Source organism: Stenella coeruleoalba (genome assembly GCF_951394435.1).
Source record: "Stenella coeruleoalba genome assembly, chromosome: 11".
NCBI lineage: Eukaryota > Metazoa > Chordata > Mammalia > Artiodactyla > Delphinidae > Stenella > Stenella coeruleoalba.
Window position 1 is genome coordinate 11,141,486 of NC_137157.1, and position 19,514 is coordinate 11,160,999.

The following is a 19,514-nucleotide window of genomic DNA, read 5'->3' on the forward strand; positions in this document are numbered from 1 at the left end:
TATTAAAACATATTATAAAGCTAGAACAGTTAGAATGGTGGGGTGCCATGGAGGGGACAACTTAATAAAAAGGAAAGCCTAGAAAATGACAATACACATGGATTTTCTATATCATAAATGTGACCTTTCAGATACATGGACGAAGAATGGGCAATTCAATCCATGATGCCGGAACACCCAGGCGACTCGTTTAGGGGAAACATAAAACTGGCTTTCCGTTTCACGTGCATATATTCCAAAATCACTATAACTTCACATGAAAAGCTTGAAACACAAAAAGAACCAGAAAAAAATATAACTTTGGACAAATGCAATTTTGAAGTGGGGAAGGGCTTTGTCAATTTGACACCCGAAGTGGAAGCGTGAAGAAGTTCACCCATAGATCTATCCGATCCCTCAGACAAGTCTACGTTGAATACATCCGAAAGCGTCACATACAAAATTAAGAGACAAACCACAAACGAGGAAAACAAATTTACACCATCTATGAAAGGCAGGAGCTAAATAGCTTTTAAAGCTTAATCAGAAAAAAGTGGACATCCAACACAATGAAGACCTTAACGGGCTTAGATCAGTAAAAAAAATACACACGCCCAAGAACTATGAAAATATGTGCAAACATGATCGTTCTCAAATAATGCAAATTAAAACAATTTAATGCTATTTTTTTTGCATATCAGAAAGGCAAAGATTTAAAAGAACCATGATTCCCAGCATAAGCCAGGCCACAGACCAAAAGGCCCTTGTACATGGCTGGTGGACACGGCATTTGTAAGGTCTTTCTGGAGGACGGGCAACGGGGAGATTTGGACTATAAGCCCAAGTGTACATGCCCTTGGGTCATTTTCCTTTTTCCCTTGTTGAGCAGTTCTTTCCAACTTTTCTGCAGTCGATGTGGGTTCTGGACTCCCCTCCCCTCCTGAATTTCTCCAGGCCTCACCAGCCTGGGTGTAGGAAGGACATCACTTCAACCAGGAGCTGGCACTGTCCACTGCTCAGGGCTGCTCTTCCAAGCCTCAGGGCTGGAATCTCTTCCCCTCCCTGCACTGGGCCACACCACAGGGTATGGCATGTGGGATCTTTGTTCCCTGAGCAGAGATCGAACCTGCGCCCCCTGCATTGGAAGGGCGGAGTCTTAATCACTGGACCGCCGGGGAAGTCCCTGGGCTGGAATCTTGTCGTGTGCGTTCATGCCCGCCAGGGACAGACAGAAGTCCTCCATGAAACCAGACATGTCAGAATCTGAATAGGCTCTGACTGAGACATGGCATCTCAGAATAGGCTTAGCCCAGACCTCAAACTCACTCTAATGATAAATCAGTGGAAAGAGAAGACAATAGGAAAAGCAGGGAAACTGGGAAAAAAGGAAAATGGGGGCAAATGAAATGAGTATGTGTATAAATCTCTAATAATTCAGAACCTAAAAGAAGTGAATTTGAAAGAACAGTGTGTGTGTGTGCACGCGCGCGTGCGCCTGTGTGTCAGAGAGGGAGGGAGAGAAAGAGGAGGTTGACCTTGCTGAAGGTCAAGGGAGGAGGTAGATGGTTGACTTGTTTTTCTGGTCTCCACGTTACAACATGGAAACTTCTCCTTGGCTTTGCGGAAAGGACCATGGAAGGGACCAGGGGCTGGCAGGAGGGAAAGGCAGGGCGGGAGGAAAGGCAGACCCTGTCCTTCTATGCCCCTCCCTCAACGTCTACAGGGTCTCAGCGCACCTCCCCAGGCCTGCTGACGTCCCAAGGGGGCAGTGACAAGTAATCCTGCTGCTTCAGGGCTTTGAAGAGCTGAATGGCCGGCACCTGGGGAGTGGCCTGAGACGGGGGCTTCTTGGCCTGGAACACCTGGTTGAGGTCCTTGATCTCAGGACAGGGTCCTGGGGAGGTGGGCTTACTCTGGGGTGAGAGAGGGCCAGACCCTGGGCCAGGGAGGAAACAGTAGTCACCCACCTGCTGCAGCACGAGGAGCCCCTCAGGGGTTGGGGAGACTGAGAACACATCTGCCCGGGGCGGTCCTGGGCCCAGGACAGGACTGCTGGCTGCAGGAGGGGCAGGGCTGGCCAGAGGGGACTGGGGAAACTGGCCTGCGGTTGGAGGGAGATCCACATAGCCCTCGAACTCTGGCTTCAGTGGGGCTAGGGGTCCAGGGGGACCATCAGCCAGTCCAGGACAGAGGCTGGGGTTCCGGTCTGAGGGGAGGCTCAGAGGGGGAGCCTGGGAAGGAGATGGGGCCCCCGTGGGTGGGGTGAATGTCAGCTCTGCAGTGGTGACGTAACCAGTGGCCACAGTGCCTTCCTCAGGACCCCGAGAGCCAGTGGGCAGACCTGGGGGGGCCCTGTCCTTCGGGCCTTGACCACCCACCATCACCCCAGGCTCAGGAGGGGCAGGGCCTGCCCCTGGCTCCAGGGAAGGGCTCCCTTCGGTGCCTGGGCTGGACCTCAGGTCCGCATCCCTGGCTTTGCCCGGCCCCATCACCTGGGCCAGTGGGACCAGCTGCACCTGCCCCCCTGTGGGCAGACACAGGTACTCCAGGGACCCCGGGGGCTGCGGCTTCCTGCTCGTGCCTGTCCGTAGGGGCCCCTGCTGGCCCACGATGTCCGGCAGGGAGCGGCTGTCAAGCGGCCCCAGGTAGGGGCCATTGAAATCGAAGCCGGAAGCCTGGCTCTCAGGCCTGCTTGCGGGGGTGGCCAGCTCTGGCGGGGGCCCGGGCGGCTGCTCCGTGCGGAGGTCCGAGGTGACCAGAGTCATGTCAGGCTCAGATGACGAGTCACAGGCATCTTTAGGGTCCTCTGTGGTGAGAGTTGACACCTCACTGTGCCCGAAGTCTACAGGGGACGCCCTGTGGGGAGAACAAGGCCAGGGACACTGACACCACCCTTGACAGACGCCTCAGCTCCCGCACAGGGAGCCAGGGGGTGGGATGGAGGCCGGGCTCCACCCAGAGCTCACGGGAAACGCAGAGCAGGGCGAGGTGAGGGAGCCGGCCGGGAACAGGAGACCGGGCGCCCCTCCAGCCTCCCTGTGGGTCCCCCTCCAGCCCCCGCGCTCTCCTTCAAGGTCACGCTCTGCCAGCTGTGGTCCCTCCCACCTCCCTCTCCTTGCCAGCACGCAGCGTCAGCGCCCAGCCTGGGCTCGGCCATGCCCTCGGCCTTCACCTGCCCCACCTGAGGCTTAGTGGTGAGCCGGCCGCTCAGCTGCTGAGGCCATGAGGTTTCGCAGATCCTCTGCCACCCGGCGGGACCAAGGCAGCGTGGCGACCCCCTGGGCAGCAGGGCCGAGGGAGGTCATCTGCTCCAGTCTCCGGCTTCTGGCCATGACCCTCCCTAAGCTGGGAATCGGGAAACTCTTCCCGCCCCGTCCAGCCGGGACATCTCTCGCTTTAGAGCAGTCAGCCTCCAGGGCCCTGTTCCCACTGAGCCCCAGTCCCAGGCCACCTCCCCTGAGCCCCGACGTGCAGGAGGGAGCCACCGTCCCACCTCCTAGGGATCCCGCGCCGACACTCACCCCTCCGGCTGAGCGAAGCTGGCGCCCCAGAGCCCCCTGTGTGCGTGGCTCCCGCTGCCGACGGCGCGCGTGCCCTGTGGGAGCCGGAGCCCGGCGCGCCCGTTCTGGGGGGAGAGAGGGCGTTTGTGCCTGTGGGGTGGGGGCACCCCAGGAGGTGAGGTGGGGGGAGGGCCTTGAGGGTGGCGAGGGTTCAGGAGCCCCCAGACGTGGCGGCATCTCAGCATGGGCAGCAGTGACCACACCCTCCTGACCCCAGGAACACAAGGCCAGAGAGGGGCTGGGACTTGGCCCGGGGCCCTGGGCAGCAAGGACGGACAGCCTGTGCCCACGAGGACGCCCATCTGGGCTGTCCCTGTCTCCATGCTCACCCCTAGTCTCCTCCGCACTGGCCGTGAGACCCTCCCAAGGCCGTCCTGGCCCCACCTGCCTGACCAAAGGGCTCCCGCCCCCCACGTGCCGGCGCCCTCCCCGGTGTCCTCTCAGCCTCCCGTGCTGCGCCCCAGACTCACCGCCCACGCCCCTCAGGTTCCCTCTCCAAGGAGTCTTGTCTCCACCCTCCGCTCGCCTTCTGCCAGCAGTGGCCTCTCCCACCTGCCACCACCCTCGATCCTTCAGAGCTCAGCGCTGCTGCCCTGTCCTGGGGAAGCCACGCTGCTTCCCACCACCCCTCCTGCCCCCGATGTGACTAAGGCTCTCCTTGCGCCCCCCAGGTCCTGGCATCCCCACGCCAGCCCTCTCTGCTGTTCCACGTGAGTCCCCCCGGGCGGGGTACCCTGTGCATCGGGGGGGCCCAGAGAATCACAGTGCTGGGCTTACAGGGGCCGGCCCGGCTCTTAGAGCTTCCCAGCCCCTGGCCTGGCCACATACCACCCCTACTCAAGGCCCACCGGAAGGGAGGAGGACACGGGTGTGGGGACGTGGGCGCAGGAGCACAGCCAGCCCCTACCTGGAACAGGTGGCTCTTGCTTGGGTTGGGGATTTTCTCCTCCCACTTCTGGTTCAGCCTGGAAAGACAGCAGGGAGGTGACCGCTGCCCAAGACCTCAGGGCAGATGCCTCGTGCTCATGTACCGAGGTGAAAGTAAGGCCCAGGGAACGGGCAGCTTTGACCAAGGCCCCACAGGGTGTGAGTTGCAGAGCAGAGACTAGAGAAAGTCAGCTGTGGGGTCCCTGGCATCGTCTGGGGCCCTGGGTAGCGCCCTCCTCCATCTTGGAGTCACCTTACCTGTACCCGTAGATGCCACAGAAGCGCAGGGACACGAGCAGGATCAAGGTGCTGATGACCAGGGTGAGCGCCAGGACCCACGTGGGCAGCACTTCCAGGCAGCCAGGAGGAAACAGGAGCATTAGCTTTTGGGGAGGGAAAGGGCTGGGGGCTCAGGAGATGAGGTGAAGTGGCCGCTTTGGCATGCAGAGGGGAAGAAGAGGCCAGAAACAGACTAAGAAGAAGAGGACATTTGTCTGAGCCACCCACAGTGCTGGATTGCGGGCAGGACACAGAGGGTTAGATCCTGTCCAGTAGCTGGTGCTGCTGTAGGTGGGCAGTGACTGCAGCCAGAGGTAATCATAGGGCACTTCCTGAAGGAGGCAGCATAGAAGGTGGTCATCAAGAACAGGGAGGCCTGGAGAGGCCGAGACGGGGAAAGGGGTGATGGTGGAGGAACCAGAAGGTGCAAAGGCCCATCAGGGGCCCTCACAACTCTCCACTTGGCCTCAAGCCCCTCAGAGGCTGGGCGCCTCCAGGACTCCCCTGGTCTCCTTCCCTTAGGTCCAGGGGCCCAGCCCTTCTTTCTGCTTGGTTGGGGTCCTCTTCCTCGTGCTCTTTCCCTGCTATGGCTGGCTGGGGGACCTTGCTGCCGACACTTATTTTTTTTTTTTTTTTGCTGCCAACACTTTTTCCTCTCTCTGCCACCACCTCCCGGACCTTGTTCTGTACTTGTCTCCTGGTGGCCGCTATGGCGATGGTGACAGATAAATGAAATTAGCAAGTGCAGATTGAGGGAAGGTTGAGAAATCAGACCAAAGCTTTCCAATCCCAGGCCCCAGTCTGTAGCTCTTCATGGTAACAGAAAACTCGGGCTGAGTGGTCCCTGGGTAGTAGCTGCCACAAAAGCTAATGGAAGCATGGGAAGCATGGGCCATATTAACAGAGGGTAAGGTCCAGGCTTAGGGAGACCTGTTGGTGAGACGTGTTCTCCTCTGCCCTCTCGAGACCTCACCTGCAGTCCGTGTTGCACACCAGGTGTCGCTTTCTCATCCCTAATGACACCTGGCAGGGAAGGATGCTAGCCTGGGGTGGGGTTACGTCTCATGCCCATATCATCCCCGTCCTCTGTCCAGTGGGGCTGTGCCTGGAGGGGTGAGTGGGGGCCGGGAGGACATACCCCACTCAGTGTCCCAGGAGCTCTCCTCACTCCACTCGCTCCAGATCCCGTTGTAGCCTTGGGGGTCAGGTTTGACTCTCACTCTGGCCTGGTACCTGGTGGCAGGCTCCAGAGGTGGCAGGCACATGCTGTGGGCGTTCTGGAAGTCCTCTGTCTTGGTCTCCTGTGGGTGCAGGTGTGTGAGCATGTGTGCTGAGGTCTGGTGCACGTGGGCACAGCTATGAAGCCCTCCCGCCTCAACACCCCATATTTTCTGCTACCCATCAGTCCCCAGCTTGTAGTCGCATCAGATCTGAGGCAGCATCACTCTCACCACGGAGGACCATACTCCTGTGCCCACAGGGGGACAGCACCTATTGCAATGTACCCCGTGACATATGACGACACCGAGGCCCAGAAACCCTCAGGAGTCAGTCACCATGTCCCCACTCAGCCTCCCAGCTCCTCCTGGGACAGCCTGGACCCTAATTATGGCCTTCCCAGGGGTGCACTGCAGGATGACTGGACTCAGGACCCTTAGACAGATGTTCAGGAGCCCAGGGACCACTTCCTGCTCCACCACGGACACACCCCTTTCTGGCCTCAGTTTCCCCATTTCCAGCCTGAAGGTCTGGGGCTGGCTCCGAGGTTTCTGAACTGGCCTCTGTGGAACCCCAGGCTCTGCCCACAGGCCCTGATGGATACCTGGGGGCGGGGCCCAGACACTGAGTCCCAGGCTGGAGCCCTGCGCACCTCGCAGGGAGCAGCTCTCCTCTTAGCAGTTGCACATTTGCATTCTGGATGAGATTCTCGCGAAGAAATGCCCCCTTTATGAGTTTTGAAAACCCTTCCTCCACCTGTCTCTCGTCCTGAAGTCTACAGCTCCTTTGAGATTCAGGGTCACGCGTTCATTTTGGTCAAGTTCACATCAGCTCTGTGAGTCTCAGTTCCTTCACCAAGGGAAGGGACAATGACCTGCTGACTGCACAGGGGCACGACCACCAACTCCCAGTGGCTCCCTCTGACTGGGCACCTGCTGGGAGCCAGGAACCTGGCAGGTGTCACGCTCCCTGGTCTTTCTCGTTTCCCCCTTCCCCCATCCAGGCCACTCCTCGGGCACAGGCCCTCACCTCCCATGAGGCTGCTTCTTTCTTGTACTGGACTTGGAAGATGCAAGCTATGTGTTCATAGTTCATTTTTCCTTCTTTCCAGTGCAGGATGTAGCCGTCTCTGCCCTTGGTCAAGTTGAGGGTTGGAGAAGCCATCTGGACTGGAGGGAGGGAAACTTTTAGAGAACATCATTTCTAACATTCCTCCAGTGGAATATCCCTTGTGTTCCATGCTGGTCACAGGTGCTCTCTCCACTGACCCAGGACCCCAGGTTTCACCATCTCAGGGTCTTTGCAGCCCCACTTCACCATCTCATCTATTTTGACCTGAGCCACCCTTCTCTTGGGAGATGCTGAGATACACTTGTTTTGTAGTGAAGTGACCAACAGTATGGGTTACCCCTAGTATTTAAGTAGAAATAAAGTTACTATGAATTTTTTCTAATCTACAGCATTGACAGTGTCCTAAGCATTATTATGAATGCTCAATCTACATGAATTATTTCTCTCAATTCTCACAGCAGCCCTATGTAGTAAATACCCAATTTGTCCACTTCTCGGGCAGAGAACTGAGCCCCAGAATGATCAGGTAACTTGCTAAGGACAAGCAGCTAACAAGTGGTAGAGACAAAGACTGCAACCTGGAGGATCCCAAAGAGGAAGTAGTGGATTCAAACCCAGGTGACTAGGACAAACTGGCTGCTTGTCTCCGACACACACTAAAGACTGGGCAGAAGAACTTGATCATCGTGAAGCAATGCAGGAGATTCCTTTGCATAAGGTCCTTGCTATGTACCAGGAATCAGGAAAATTAACCTGTAAGGAATTACAGTCCATTTGCATACGCGCTAGTCCCCAGTCCATTTGCATACGCTCTATGAAGAAGTAAATCATAGATCAATTATCTTGAAGACTGAAAATATCCGTCAGGGGAGGACTTTGGAAACCTGAAAGAGAAAAAATCAAATAGGGAAAGAAAGGGAAAATTTGGTGGGACGACCAAGAGGCCACGGGCAACAGTAGGAACTTCAGAGCAGCTGCAAAGCTGGAAGGGAAAATAGAGTTAAAAGAATGAGGTCAAGGTTTTAATATTGATATTCTTGAGAAGATCAATTGCATCTTCCTTCATGTTATTGACCATCGTCACTATTGCATTATTGCCACTTGAGAACTTCCAGGACCCATGGGAATCATGTTTGTTCAATTTGCTCCCTGGACTTTTCACTGAAAGTGACAAACGTGAAGACTGGGCCCTGGGGAACCCTGAGTTTATACGGGTTACAAAGGAAACAGTGCTGTCACAAGACTCTCGGTGCAGAAGGCTGGGGGCAAACTCACTGTTATCTGAGCTCTTTATAAGTTTCTCTTCTGCTTTCGGTCGAACAGAGACAATGTACTGGCTGTGGTTCCTGGGGTCAGGCACGGGAATCTGGCAGCAGTGCCGGACGTAAGGGCTGCTGGTCTCCTCCGTCTGCACTGGGGAACATTCTTCCTCCCTGAGGATCACGGCAAAGGTGAGGCAGGGGGAGGCAGGGCCACATGAGGGATGAGACCTCCGGATGAACTGTGGCTTCTGCTGGGCCCCCAGGGGCAGGAGGAGGCCAGGAGATGGTTAGGCCTAGAGGAGCAGAGGGGACAGAGGCAGGGGACACTCACCTTGCACTGGGGCCGGACTTGTAGAAGAGGGTGAAGAAGACCGAGCTGGTCACCTCGGACCTCACTTCCCAGGAGCAGCGGAGCAGGGCAGCCCCGTCGAAGAAGCACTGGAGGTTCTGGGGCTGGGACTCATTCCCTGGGAGGGAGACAGTCCCTCATTCAGTCCTCATTCATTCATTCCCTAGCCCTCAGTGGGCCCACCATGAGGCTCATCACAGAGAGATTATGGGCATTGGGGCCAAAAAGACCAGGGGGTTGAACTCAGCCCGAAGGGCCAGCTGTGTAAACACAGGTCAGAGAGTGAATTCTGTGAGCCTTCACACCCCCCTGTGCAAAGCTGGGAGGGCGTGTCAGCCTCAGGGTTTGGGAATTTAACGCAATCACGTTGGTATGTCTGTGTACGGTGCAGCTCTCACGAAAACACAGATGCTCATATGCCTTTGTGATTAAATTGTAATTGTTCCTCCACAGAAAGTGGGCAACAAACTGGGGCCCAGAAGTGAGTAAGATGCAGCCGCTGCCTCTGCAGAGTCACAGTAGGGACGGGGTGGGCCAGGGAAGTCACTGTGAACACATGGCTCAGAGCCTCTGTGGATCCCATGGGGCGGACCCCTGGACGCCTTCTGTCCAGGAGCTGTAATGAGCTGCCCTCCCCACAGGGGGGCAGTGTCTCATTCCGACTCTGTTACCTGGCGGGGAGACCCAGCGAACCTCTGTGCTCCACTGGCTGGGCCGTCCCGAGAGCCCCGAGCCCGGGGCCAGCCTGGTGCGCACTCGGGCCACATAGGTGCTGCTGGGTATGAGGTGCTCTGGCCCCAGGATGGCCCGGGAGGCGCTGGAGTAGATGGTGGGGGCGTCCTGGGGGAGAGAGGGGTTGCTGGAGCAGGGACGGCTGGGCCAGGTCCCCGTGGGCGCAGGGCACAGCTGGTGGGGTCCCTACCTCCCAGGAGTCCTGAAGCCGCCTGTAGACCACCTCAAACTCCAGGCTGGACAGCCAGTGGCTCTGGGAACCCCCATGGGCCACACTCCAGGACAGCAGGACACTGTCCCCGGCAACACTGATGTTGAGGTCCCTGGGTGCGGGGGGCTGCACTGGAGGGAGAGGAAGGAAAGGGTCCCTAAGGGGCTGGACGACTGTGTGGGAGGTTCAGGGCCTGCATGGCCCATGTGTGGACAGACCTGGGTTCCAGGCCAAGCACTGCCGCCACGGACTGAGCGACCTTGGAGAGACCCCTCACCTCTGTGGGCCTCAGACCTTCATCTGCTGAACTGTGAGGATCCAATGTGCATGTGAATGAAGATGTGCAGATTGCTGGGCGCCCAGAACATAAGCTCCATGCAAAGGGCTGCCAGTCACACTCCAAGTGGAGGTTCCTCCTGTCCCCACTGCCCATGAGGAGGTGTGTGTGGCCTCCTTCCCAGCAGAGGACGCTGTGACTCATGTTACTCCCTCTCCTGTCCACACTTTCTTATTTCAGTGTCCAGTGTCATCCTGCACTTCTCAGTGCCCAGCAGACATGTCTCCTCCTCTAGAACATTCTTGGACCCCTCCCCCAGGCAGAATCCCTTGCTCCTTTTCCTGCCCCACGATAGCCCTTTGTATGATCCTTATAGCCCTGGAGGATATAGATGCTTCCACATCTGCCCCCTCACGTAGTCCAGGAGCTTGTGGATGTCAGGGGTGGGGTCCGGACCCCCTTGCCTCTCCCCAGGGCCTGAGATGAGTGGTTCATTGCATATGGGGACAAAGTGAATGAATTAACGAAGGAATAAATGAATGAGTACATGTAGGTCCACCTTCAGAGACTTTTCACGAAATCATTCCATCACCAACAGCAGGCAGACACCTGCTGGGACCTACAGAACTGGGTGAGCAGTCATCCATGAATGGCATGGCTGCAGACTTCCTGAAGCTTCTATATCTGAATGCTGAGAGAGGACTTTCCAACACAAAAAATTCCGTAAGGGACAAACGAGATGTCAATATTCTATGCCGGACAGGGGACAGGGCATGATAGAGCGTGTCAGAGCTGGAGCCTCGGAAAAGTTTCAGCCCAGAATGGCAGATCCAGAGCGCCGCTGCCCCAGCCCCAGCCCCAGCAGGCATCACTAATCAATCATGCACTCCTAGCCCCTGAGCCTGTCATGCAGTGGGACTCCTTGTCAGCCTGGAGCCCTAGGAAGCTGCTCCCAACTGAACAGACTGGGAAACCAATGGAAAACCTATTCATCCAACCTGAGAGATGTAGTCCATGAGCTCATTTCACAGGTGGAGGTGACAGAGGAAGTGAAATATTCCGATCCCCACATGTGTAACCTCAGAGCAGATCAGATGCACATCTCTCCGTTCCCCAGCACCTCAAGGCCTCCCTGATTCATTGCCTAAATGCTTTGGGCTAAAACTGAACTTCCCACTCAACATATGCTCCAGCAGGCAAATGCCACACTGCCCTAGCCATTTCTAAGTGGTCCCCATCTCAACCATGACACCTGTCATCACTCCTAAGCTTCACAGGGCCAGGGACACTGATGGCTTGTTCACTGCTTTCCTGTATGTGCAAGTGTTCTATTGAAGAGCAGATTAATGAATGAATTGCTTGTATAGCCTAACTTTGATTTGTATCCCTCCAATTTCCCATCCCTTGGCTGTACGGCAGTTGAATCCCTATCATTTCTCTCTGGGATGAGTACCTTAGGTCACATTCTGTTCTCCGTCCTCCCACCACCTCCTGTCGCCTGCCATCTACACTGTACATCACCCGCCTCTGACATCATCACACCCACATCTGATCATGACATGCCGTTTCAGTGGCTCTCCATCGTCTAGATGTTGACCCCTAAACAACTCCTTTGCAGAGCACAGAAGCCTCTCCAGGTCAGGCCCCTGCCTTCCCTGCCCCCCTCCTTACCACTGCCCAGTCCTCTCGAAGTTGATGCTTCTGAGACACAATTACTTGCGGTTTTCCCAACCTGCCTCGTCCTCCCGAGTCGCCCAGCCTTTGCACACACTCCTGGCTCTGCCAAGGATGCTCTTCCCACTCTCCTCCCTCCCACCCTTCAGATCTCCCTGCAAAGCTCCCTCCTTGGGGAAGCCTGTCCTGACCTCCCAGGGGCCCCTTGTCCACTGCCCCTCGGCACGTGGCACGCACCCGCCTTCAGTAAGTGATCACACCCGACAACATCTGGTGTGTCCCGCCCTGTACGCTCTGAGCTCCACCGGGACGGGACTCCTTCTCATCCATCAGACACATGTTTTGAGACATTGTTTGGAGTGAATTCATCACAGCCTAACTCATCCCCTCCTCCAGGCAACAGCTCTGTGCTGCTGTGATGAACAGAGGCGGGAAGCAAAGCCTGGAACCCCTTCCCCATCCGACACTTGCAAGGAGCAGCAGGTGGCCCAGGGTTTGGGATCCAGGACAATAAATTCAGACACTAGCATCTGAGTACCTAACCTTGGGCAAATTCCTGCTCTCTCAGCCTGTTTCATCACAGCGGCCATGGCTCACGGGCCCAGCCGCTCCGCGGCATGTGGGATCTTCCCGGACCGGGGCACGAACCCGTGTCCCCTGCATCGGCAGGCGGACTCTCAACCACTGCGCCACCAGGGAAGCCCAATACTAACTTTTCAAAATGACCCCATGTTTATTTCAGAATCATTCTAAGCACAAATATAATTGAATTAATGTAATGAAAGTGCTGGTTGTATTTCTGTCTGAGGTACAGTTAAATGAAGCCTGACTATTCATATAAAATGATCACCGACTCCCACCCAAGACCATTGACTTTCTTAGGCTCTGTGGACACGCAGCGCACACACTGGGGGCCGCGCGGCGAGGGCAGTAAGGGGATGACCTTCATCTCCAACATGCAGAGAGCACCCGGCAAGTCCGGCCCATCACTATCGTCATGGTTCATTGTGGCACTTTGGAAAAGTTACGTAGTTGCTCTGGGTCTCAAATGCCTCATCTATTAAATGGGCTGTCACAGACGTTCCATGAGACCAAATCGGTGAAAGAAGAAAGTTTGTATCTGACTAGGAAGGACTGTTCTTCTAGACGGGAAGCCTCAGGTCTGGAAGGCAATAACGTGGCAGGTGCTGGAGCATCTGGGAGGGGTGGGTACCTTAGGCTGGGGCTCCTCACCTTGAACCTGACCCAATGCCTCCATCTAAGGAGACTGTATCCTCTTCCCCCAAGAACCAAACCCAACTCAAGCCGCTGTCTACACCCCTTGAAGGATCTCCCTCCCTGGCCCATCTCTTGCAGCCTGGACACCCCTGTCCACACAGGGGACCACCCTTGGCCAGGGCCCCCAGGCCTCACCATGCTGACTCAGAGTAACGGTGAGCTGGGCACCCAGAGGCTGGTCTGGTCGGAATGAGAAGTAGTCACGGTCAGCAATGACAAAAACTTCGTAGGGAATGACACACATTCTGGGCACACAGCCGGGACAATGGCCATTGAACCAGGGCATGCCATCACTGAGATCGCAGGACACTGGCTGCGGAAGGCCCCTGTCAGGAGAGGATGCAGGTTAGCCCAGAGAGAAGAAGAATCACTCCTTCACAAACATTATTGAGTGGTTCCCATGTGTCAGGCTTTGTTTAGGATCAGGGGGCCTGGCGGGGAACAAAACACACACAAATCCCTGTCAACAGAGCTGACATCCTAATAGAGGGAGACACACACGAAACAACTGAAGAAACTAGGTCGTGTGTCAAATGGAGAACACTGTGCATAGACAAGTCAAGAAGGAAAGAGGTATGAAGAGGCCAGAAGGGCGGGGCTGGGGATACAATTTGAAATAAGGGAGGCAGGAAAGGTCTCTTAGAAAGGGTGACATCTGAGCAGAAACTTGAAGGAGATGAGAGAGGACTCCATGCGGATTCTGAAAGGGGATTTCGGGGAAAGGGGATTTCAGTGAAAGGGAACGGCAAGTGCAAAGGCCCTGGGGTAGGCACAGGTTTGGGGCGCTGTATAACTAGGCAGTTAACCAGTGTGCACAGAGTAGAGATGTAAGTGTGGGAGGTCTAGAAGCCTAGTTGTGGGAGGTGATGGGAGGCCAGTGCTCAAAAGGAATTTAAGGAAATATGATTATTTTGATTTCATCGGAACTGGGGAAAATTCAGAGTTATGAGCAAAGGAGTGACATTTTGGCATGCTTTGAAAGGATTCCTCTGGCTCCTGGGCTGTGGATATATTGGGTCGCAGGGGGTGGCAATATTGGAAGGGGAGGGACCAGTTAGGAGGCTTTTGGACTATCCCAGTGATAAGAAGTGTTTGGAACCATGGCGTTAGCCAGATTCACATTCTATTTGAAGATAAAGTTGACAGCATTTGCTGATGGATTGAATGCTGTGGTGGAGAAGGAAAGGAGGGAAAGGCGACTGAAAAACAAAACAGTGGGGACTGTGGTGGCAGCGATGTCCTTGAGTAGCAAGACCAGGTGGGACCCTGGCTGCAGCCTCAGGCAGCCCTGGGACAGGGCAGATCCTGCAGGGCGGGGCCAGGAAGGCGGCAGACGTGTGAGGTGGGGGGCTAGGGGTCGGGGTAGGAGGATCTGTTGTCCCCGAGCAGAAGGAAGTGGGTCACAGCTAAGGGTGGGAGGTGGGGTGGGGGCTGAGGACAGCGGACAAGGAAGACTGAGGCTCCTGGGAGGGCAGGAGAGAGAGCGGACGGGCAGTGACGCTGTGGGGTGGGAGCGGCTCCTTCCCAGGGGCGGCCTCCAGGGCACACCCCAGACCCTGTGATGCCAGCTCTTTCATTTCTATCATGGTGAGTCAGACTCTCACCAAATCCCAGAATGGTGGGAGCATCTTCCCAAATGGGGTAAGCCCGGGAGATGCTGTGAGGAGAGAGGAGAAACCGCCACTCTGGAGGTGGTGGGGCCCGGGGGGGGGACACGTGGAGCCCAGCCATGCAGGCTGGACGCAGGACACTGGTCTCACTCAGGCCACTTCCCCACCGTGTGGCCTGGGGGAGGGACCTCACCTCCACGGCCTCGGTTTCCTCATCTGTGAATTGGGCATCATATCCCTGCCCGCCTCACAGGGAGGATGAACCGAGATCAATTTCTGCCTGGTGATCTTGTTCAATTGTGACAAAACAAGAGAAGATTATCATCACCATCATAACAACGATACTAACACAGGAGGCTCTTCCCCCAAACCTGATGTCAGACACCAGCCCGCGGGCGTGGCAGGCCGCCTGATGGGGCAGCAGCTCCTGGGCAGGGGCCTCCCCGCCCCGACCCCCGTCCAGCCCCGACCCCGGCACAGCCCCCACAGCAGAGGCCCTTCCTGCCCTCCGGCCCCAGGCCCGGCCTCACTCGCCTGTTCAGCCTGCGGTGGAGGGTCACGTTGACCAGCCGCTGGGCGTCCTGGGTGTCCGCCCACCTGCAGACGATGCGGCTGGTGTAGTCGTTATGGCAACGCAGGGTCTGCAGGGGGAAGGTCCCTGACAGGGGGAGGCAGAAAGGGGGTCACACCTCTCCCCTCCAGATGTCCCTTGTCACCGCCCCTCCCAGCCCCTCCTGGTGTGTGGCACTGGGGAGGAGTCTCCCAGAGTCCCGTAGAGGCTCCTGGAGGCCAGATAGAGGTCCCCAGGAGCCCTGGGCGGGGCTGGGGGCTTTGCAGCTGTGAGGGTGCCAGCCGCGGACCCTCCTGTCTGCACAGAAACACATAGTCTAGTTGGTTCACAGTATATGTCCTGAGCCCCCACCTTGCCCTGCTCCTGGAACAGGGTCCCTCCCACCCCAGGGTGGGGACATGCATCAGGCACATGCCCTGCCCCTGGGCCCCTGGGTGCTGCAGCCTGGGGGCAGAGGCACAAACCCACCCCTAAGGGGCAGTGTGGCAGGGCCTTACTCTGGGACGTCCCCACCCTGCTCTCGTGGTCAGCTGCTGGGAAAGGGAGCGTGGTCTCCAGGGTTATCAGGGGAGCCAAGCTCTCAGTGAACCCTTGGGGAGGGGGGTTCATGGGCCTGAAGAGCCCGGGGAGCATCTCAGCAGGGCCTCCAGGCAGGAGGAGAGACCCCCAGGCTGAGAGTCCCCGGGAGCAAAGGTGCCGTGGTGGGAACTGGTTGAGGCCGTCTAGGTGCCGATGTCTGGGGACGAGGGAGGGTCAGAGACAGGACTGGAATGGCCAGCCAGGAGGTCAGAGGCCTCAGATGCCGCAGTGACAAATGTGGGCAGAGAAGCCACACAACCAGAGAGGCCTTCACAGGAGGCCAGAGAAGAATGAGCGGGAACGTGGGAGGAGGGAAGAGGGGACTCCAGGGATGACCAGGAGAGAAAAGAAATAGCCGGGGTTGCGGGGGGCAAGGAAGGAAGGGAGGGAAGGCTGGGGCATAGGGTCTGGAGCTTCCTCAGTGATGGGGCGCAGCAGTGAGAAGGCGGAGGGAGAGGGGGAGGGAGCGATCGGGCTCACCTTGGGCCCCTGCCATGCAGGGCCCCCAGCAGAGCAACAGCAGGGCCAGGGGGAGCAGCCCCCGGGGCAGCGCCATCTCTGGAGTCAGCTCTGGAAGAGCAGGTGGCTGGCTCAGGTGGGTCCAGGTCTGGGTAGGGTCTGGACTCCTCATTGTTCTAGAATCTTGTGTTCCTGCCCAGCTGGGGGCCAGGCCAGACCCATGTCCTCGCCTCTTGGGGATCCTCTCTCCAGGACCCTGCCTCTTCTAGGCCTGCGGAAGGAAGCGTCAGCCCTTGGGACTCGGCCCACGTGGTGGGGTGGACCCAGGAGTGGCTCTGATGCCTGGGCTCCAGCTCCCACTGCTGCCTCAGCCTGGCACCTGGGACAGTCCCTTCTCCTCAGCCTCAGTGCCTGGGACATGACCGTGAGGGAGATACACTTAATGGCCTCTGAAGATGTGAGTTCCCACTGGATCGCACATTGGGTACCCAGTGCACCGGAGTTGAGAAAAATCTAAGAGGGAGGCCTGGTGTTTGCTTTGTCCCCAGGTCCCCCTGGTAGTGACCCACATCTGCCTGGGGGAGTCGCTGGGTGTTGGGAGTGTGGTCCTCCTCTGGATGTGAGCACATGCACGCTCACACACACACGCAGGGGCCTGGGACTCTCCCTGCCCTTTTCCATTTACCTCATTCCTCCCACACCACCCCCTGAAACGCCAGTTCCCTTTTCTCCGCAGAAGCCTGGGGATCTCCTTTTTTCATTTCATCCAGCCCTGGGAAGTACCAGGAGAGTAGAACAGAGAGGACTGTGACTCCTTTTCTGCCCATAAGATTGTCTAAAACTTCACTCATGCACACATGCACCCCAGAAGCTGTCTTGCTGGGAAAAGCACAGCCCTGGGCTCAGTCAAACTGACTTTCAGCACAGGCTGTGCCCCTCCTGTGCATTGGCTGACTCACCAGTGCTCCCTGAACCTTGCTCTCTGCATCTGTAACATCAGCACAACCGAACGTATCTCACATGGTGGTCATGAGGAGAACCAAACTCAATGATGTTTACAGGGTGGCTAGTCCAGGAAATGCTCAGGAAGGAAGCGTGGGTTTGTCTGGAGCTGAGGGACGGTATTGTCCACTTCAGGTCCTGCAGGGGGCAATGCCATGGCAGGCTTGGGAGAGTCTGCGTGAGCTGGGGCAACTTGCTCTGCCTACCTGTAACTTGCCTAAAAACTCAGAGCTTGTCTTTGGGTCTTAGCACAAATGTAAATACTGCACGTGTAAAGAGGTCAATTCATCTGAAAGTCAGTTATAGGTTTAACACAATTCTAATCAAAAATTAACAAGATTTTTTTTTTTGCGGGAACTCAGAAGAAAAAATATATATATGTGAGGACAGTTAATGAGATTTTTTTAAATAAGGAGTCTCATAGAAAACAAACTTACGGTTACCAAAGGGCAAGTGGGGAAGGGATAAACTGGGAGTATGGGATTAACAGATATACACTACCATATATAAAATAGATAAACAACAAGGATTTACTGTAGAGCACAGGGAACTATATTCAATATCTTGTAATAAACTATAATGGAAAAGAATCAAAAGTAAAAAAAAAATAGATATATACATATACATGTGCCCCAAATCACTTTGCTCTATACCTGAAGCCTACAAAATATTGTAAATCAACTGTACTTCAATAAAAATAAGGAGTCTCCACCTAATGGCAAAATCTACTGCAAAGGTCTAAGTAAAGAAATGTGTTTTCACACACACACACACACACACACACACACACACACACACACACACATGATAAATCAATGGACGCACTGACCAGACAAACTCTATTTCACCAGAGAATGTACTCTGTGATGAAGAAGCAACCACAAATCAGTGTGAAGTGATGGAATAATAAAAAGTGTTGAGACAATTGAATAACAACATAAAACATATCAGCCTAAATCCCTACCTCACACCATTCTCCACATATCAGGTCAATGAAATGTATGTAGTTACATCGTATGAAACTTGCAAACCATAGAAGTGAATCTTTGAACTATTTAAGCTTCAAAGCGCTAGAAGAAATCAGAGAGACAGAGGCTGACAGAAGTGCATAAAAGTGAACTCTTCTGTATTTTATACAAATAACTGAACCATAAAGCAGAGGACAAATTGCAAAATAAATGTGTTAGAAGTATGGAGAACAGGTGACTACCCTTACACTGTAACTAGTTCAAGCAAATTAATGACATCAAAGGACACAAGTCTAAAAGACACATACATGCAGCGAATACATATTAGTGGCTAACAATTATAAAGTGCTTACCATTAGCCAGGCACTGTACTAAGGGCTTTACAGATGTTAATACATCAACGTGTAGGTTAAAATCTCCACTTTGTAGTTGAGGAAATCGGTATAGGGTCCATGATCATACAGCTAGTAAGGAACAGGCTGACATTGAAACCCACAGCAGGTTGGCTTTAAAGTTTATGTTCTTAACCACTATGCCAATAGTGGTTGTATTTCCCAATTATTGGTATCATATGTGTCTATTCTGACGTATACTGACCCAGTAGACATTCTACAGACATGCACAGATACAGCAAAGACAACACAAAACTTTAAAACATCTTAATTAACATCCTCAGGGAAATTTGAGAAATCATAGGCATTTAAGAACAGACTGCTCTGCAAAGAACAAACAGAGTTCTTGGAATCTGAAGGTATGAGATCATAAAAAACAAATGAACAAAGAAACAAGCACCACAACTCGATAATGGGCTAAATCACAGAATTAACACTATAAACCGTCATGTTACAAAAGTAGTTATTGAAGACAGCAAATAAGCAAGGAGATGGAAAGTCTTAGAGAAAAGTTGAGACCTAGAAAAGAAATCCAGGAGTTCCAACATCTAGAAGCAGAAGACAGAGAGAATTGAGGGCAGGTATGGCAGACAGTGGCAGCTACCTAGCTGTCCCTTTCCTCCTTGGTAACAGAAGCTCAGGTTTTAGCTAGGTTTATTGCTGCACAGAATAAAAGATTATATTTCCTACACTCTTCTATTGCTAAGTGTGGTCATGTGACAAAATGTTGTCCAAGAAGATGTGAGTGGAATCATTGGGTGTGCCTTCCGAGAAAGGCTGCTTAAAGGAACTTGGCTCAGGTAAGAGGAATCCATTTTTGTCCTCCTGCTTTTTTCCTTTCCTCCAGTCTGCAATTTGGAAGTGATGACTGGAGCTCCAGCAGCCATTTTGGATTATAAGGTTATCTTGAGAGTGGAGGTCATATGCAACAGAAAAAGAGGAACCTCAATCCCTCTGCTCACTGTGAAACAACCATACCAGTCTGAGACTGCCTACTTCTGAACATCTTCTATGTGAGGGAAAAAATAAACTTCTATATTATTATGCCACTGTTATTTGGGGATTTCCACGTGCAACCAAAGAGATACACTTGGAAACAGAAGAAAAATTCACAGG

The 19,514-nt window shown here is 54.6% G+C and overlaps 1 protein-coding gene across 4 annotated transcripts in view; it reads right to left on the reverse strand.

The window, feature by feature from the left end:
• Positions 1–366: 366 nt before the first annotated feature.
• The window catches only part of CSF2RB (colony stimulating factor 2 receptor subunit beta), a 23,116-nt gene continuing 3,968 nt past the window's right edge, over positions 367–19,514 (reverse strand). For 3 of the 4 annotated variants that reach the window (XM_079938071.1, XM_079938070.1, XM_079938072.1), the window contains exons 2-14: positions 16,058–16,307; positions 14,962–15,085; positions 12,953–13,143; positions 9,568–9,719; positions 9,317–9,485; positions 8,628–8,763; positions 8,310–8,467; positions 6,993–7,132; positions 5,884–6,046; positions 4,725–4,815; positions 4,447–4,504; positions 3,501–3,604; positions 367–2,835 (exon numbers count right to left, since the gene is read on the reverse strand). In XM_079938071.1, the coding sequence (XP_079794197.1) occupies positions 1,707–2,835; positions 3,501–3,604; positions 4,447–4,504; positions 4,725–4,815; positions 5,884–6,046; positions 6,993–7,132; positions 8,310–8,467; positions 8,628–8,763; positions 9,317–9,485; positions 9,568–9,719; positions 12,953–13,143; positions 14,962–15,085; positions 16,058–16,208 (2,766 nt within the window). In that variant the 5' untranslated portion in view covers positions 16,209–16,307 and the 3' untranslated portion in view covers positions 367–1,706. The remainder of the gene's footprint in view (positions 2,836–3,500; positions 3,605–4,446; positions 4,505–4,724; positions 4,816–5,883; positions 6,047–6,992; positions 7,133–8,309; positions 8,468–8,627; positions 8,764–9,316; positions 9,486–9,567; positions 9,720–12,952; positions 13,144–14,961; positions 15,086–16,057; positions 16,308–19,514) is intronic. The other variant, XM_079938073.1, reaches the window with a different exon arrangement.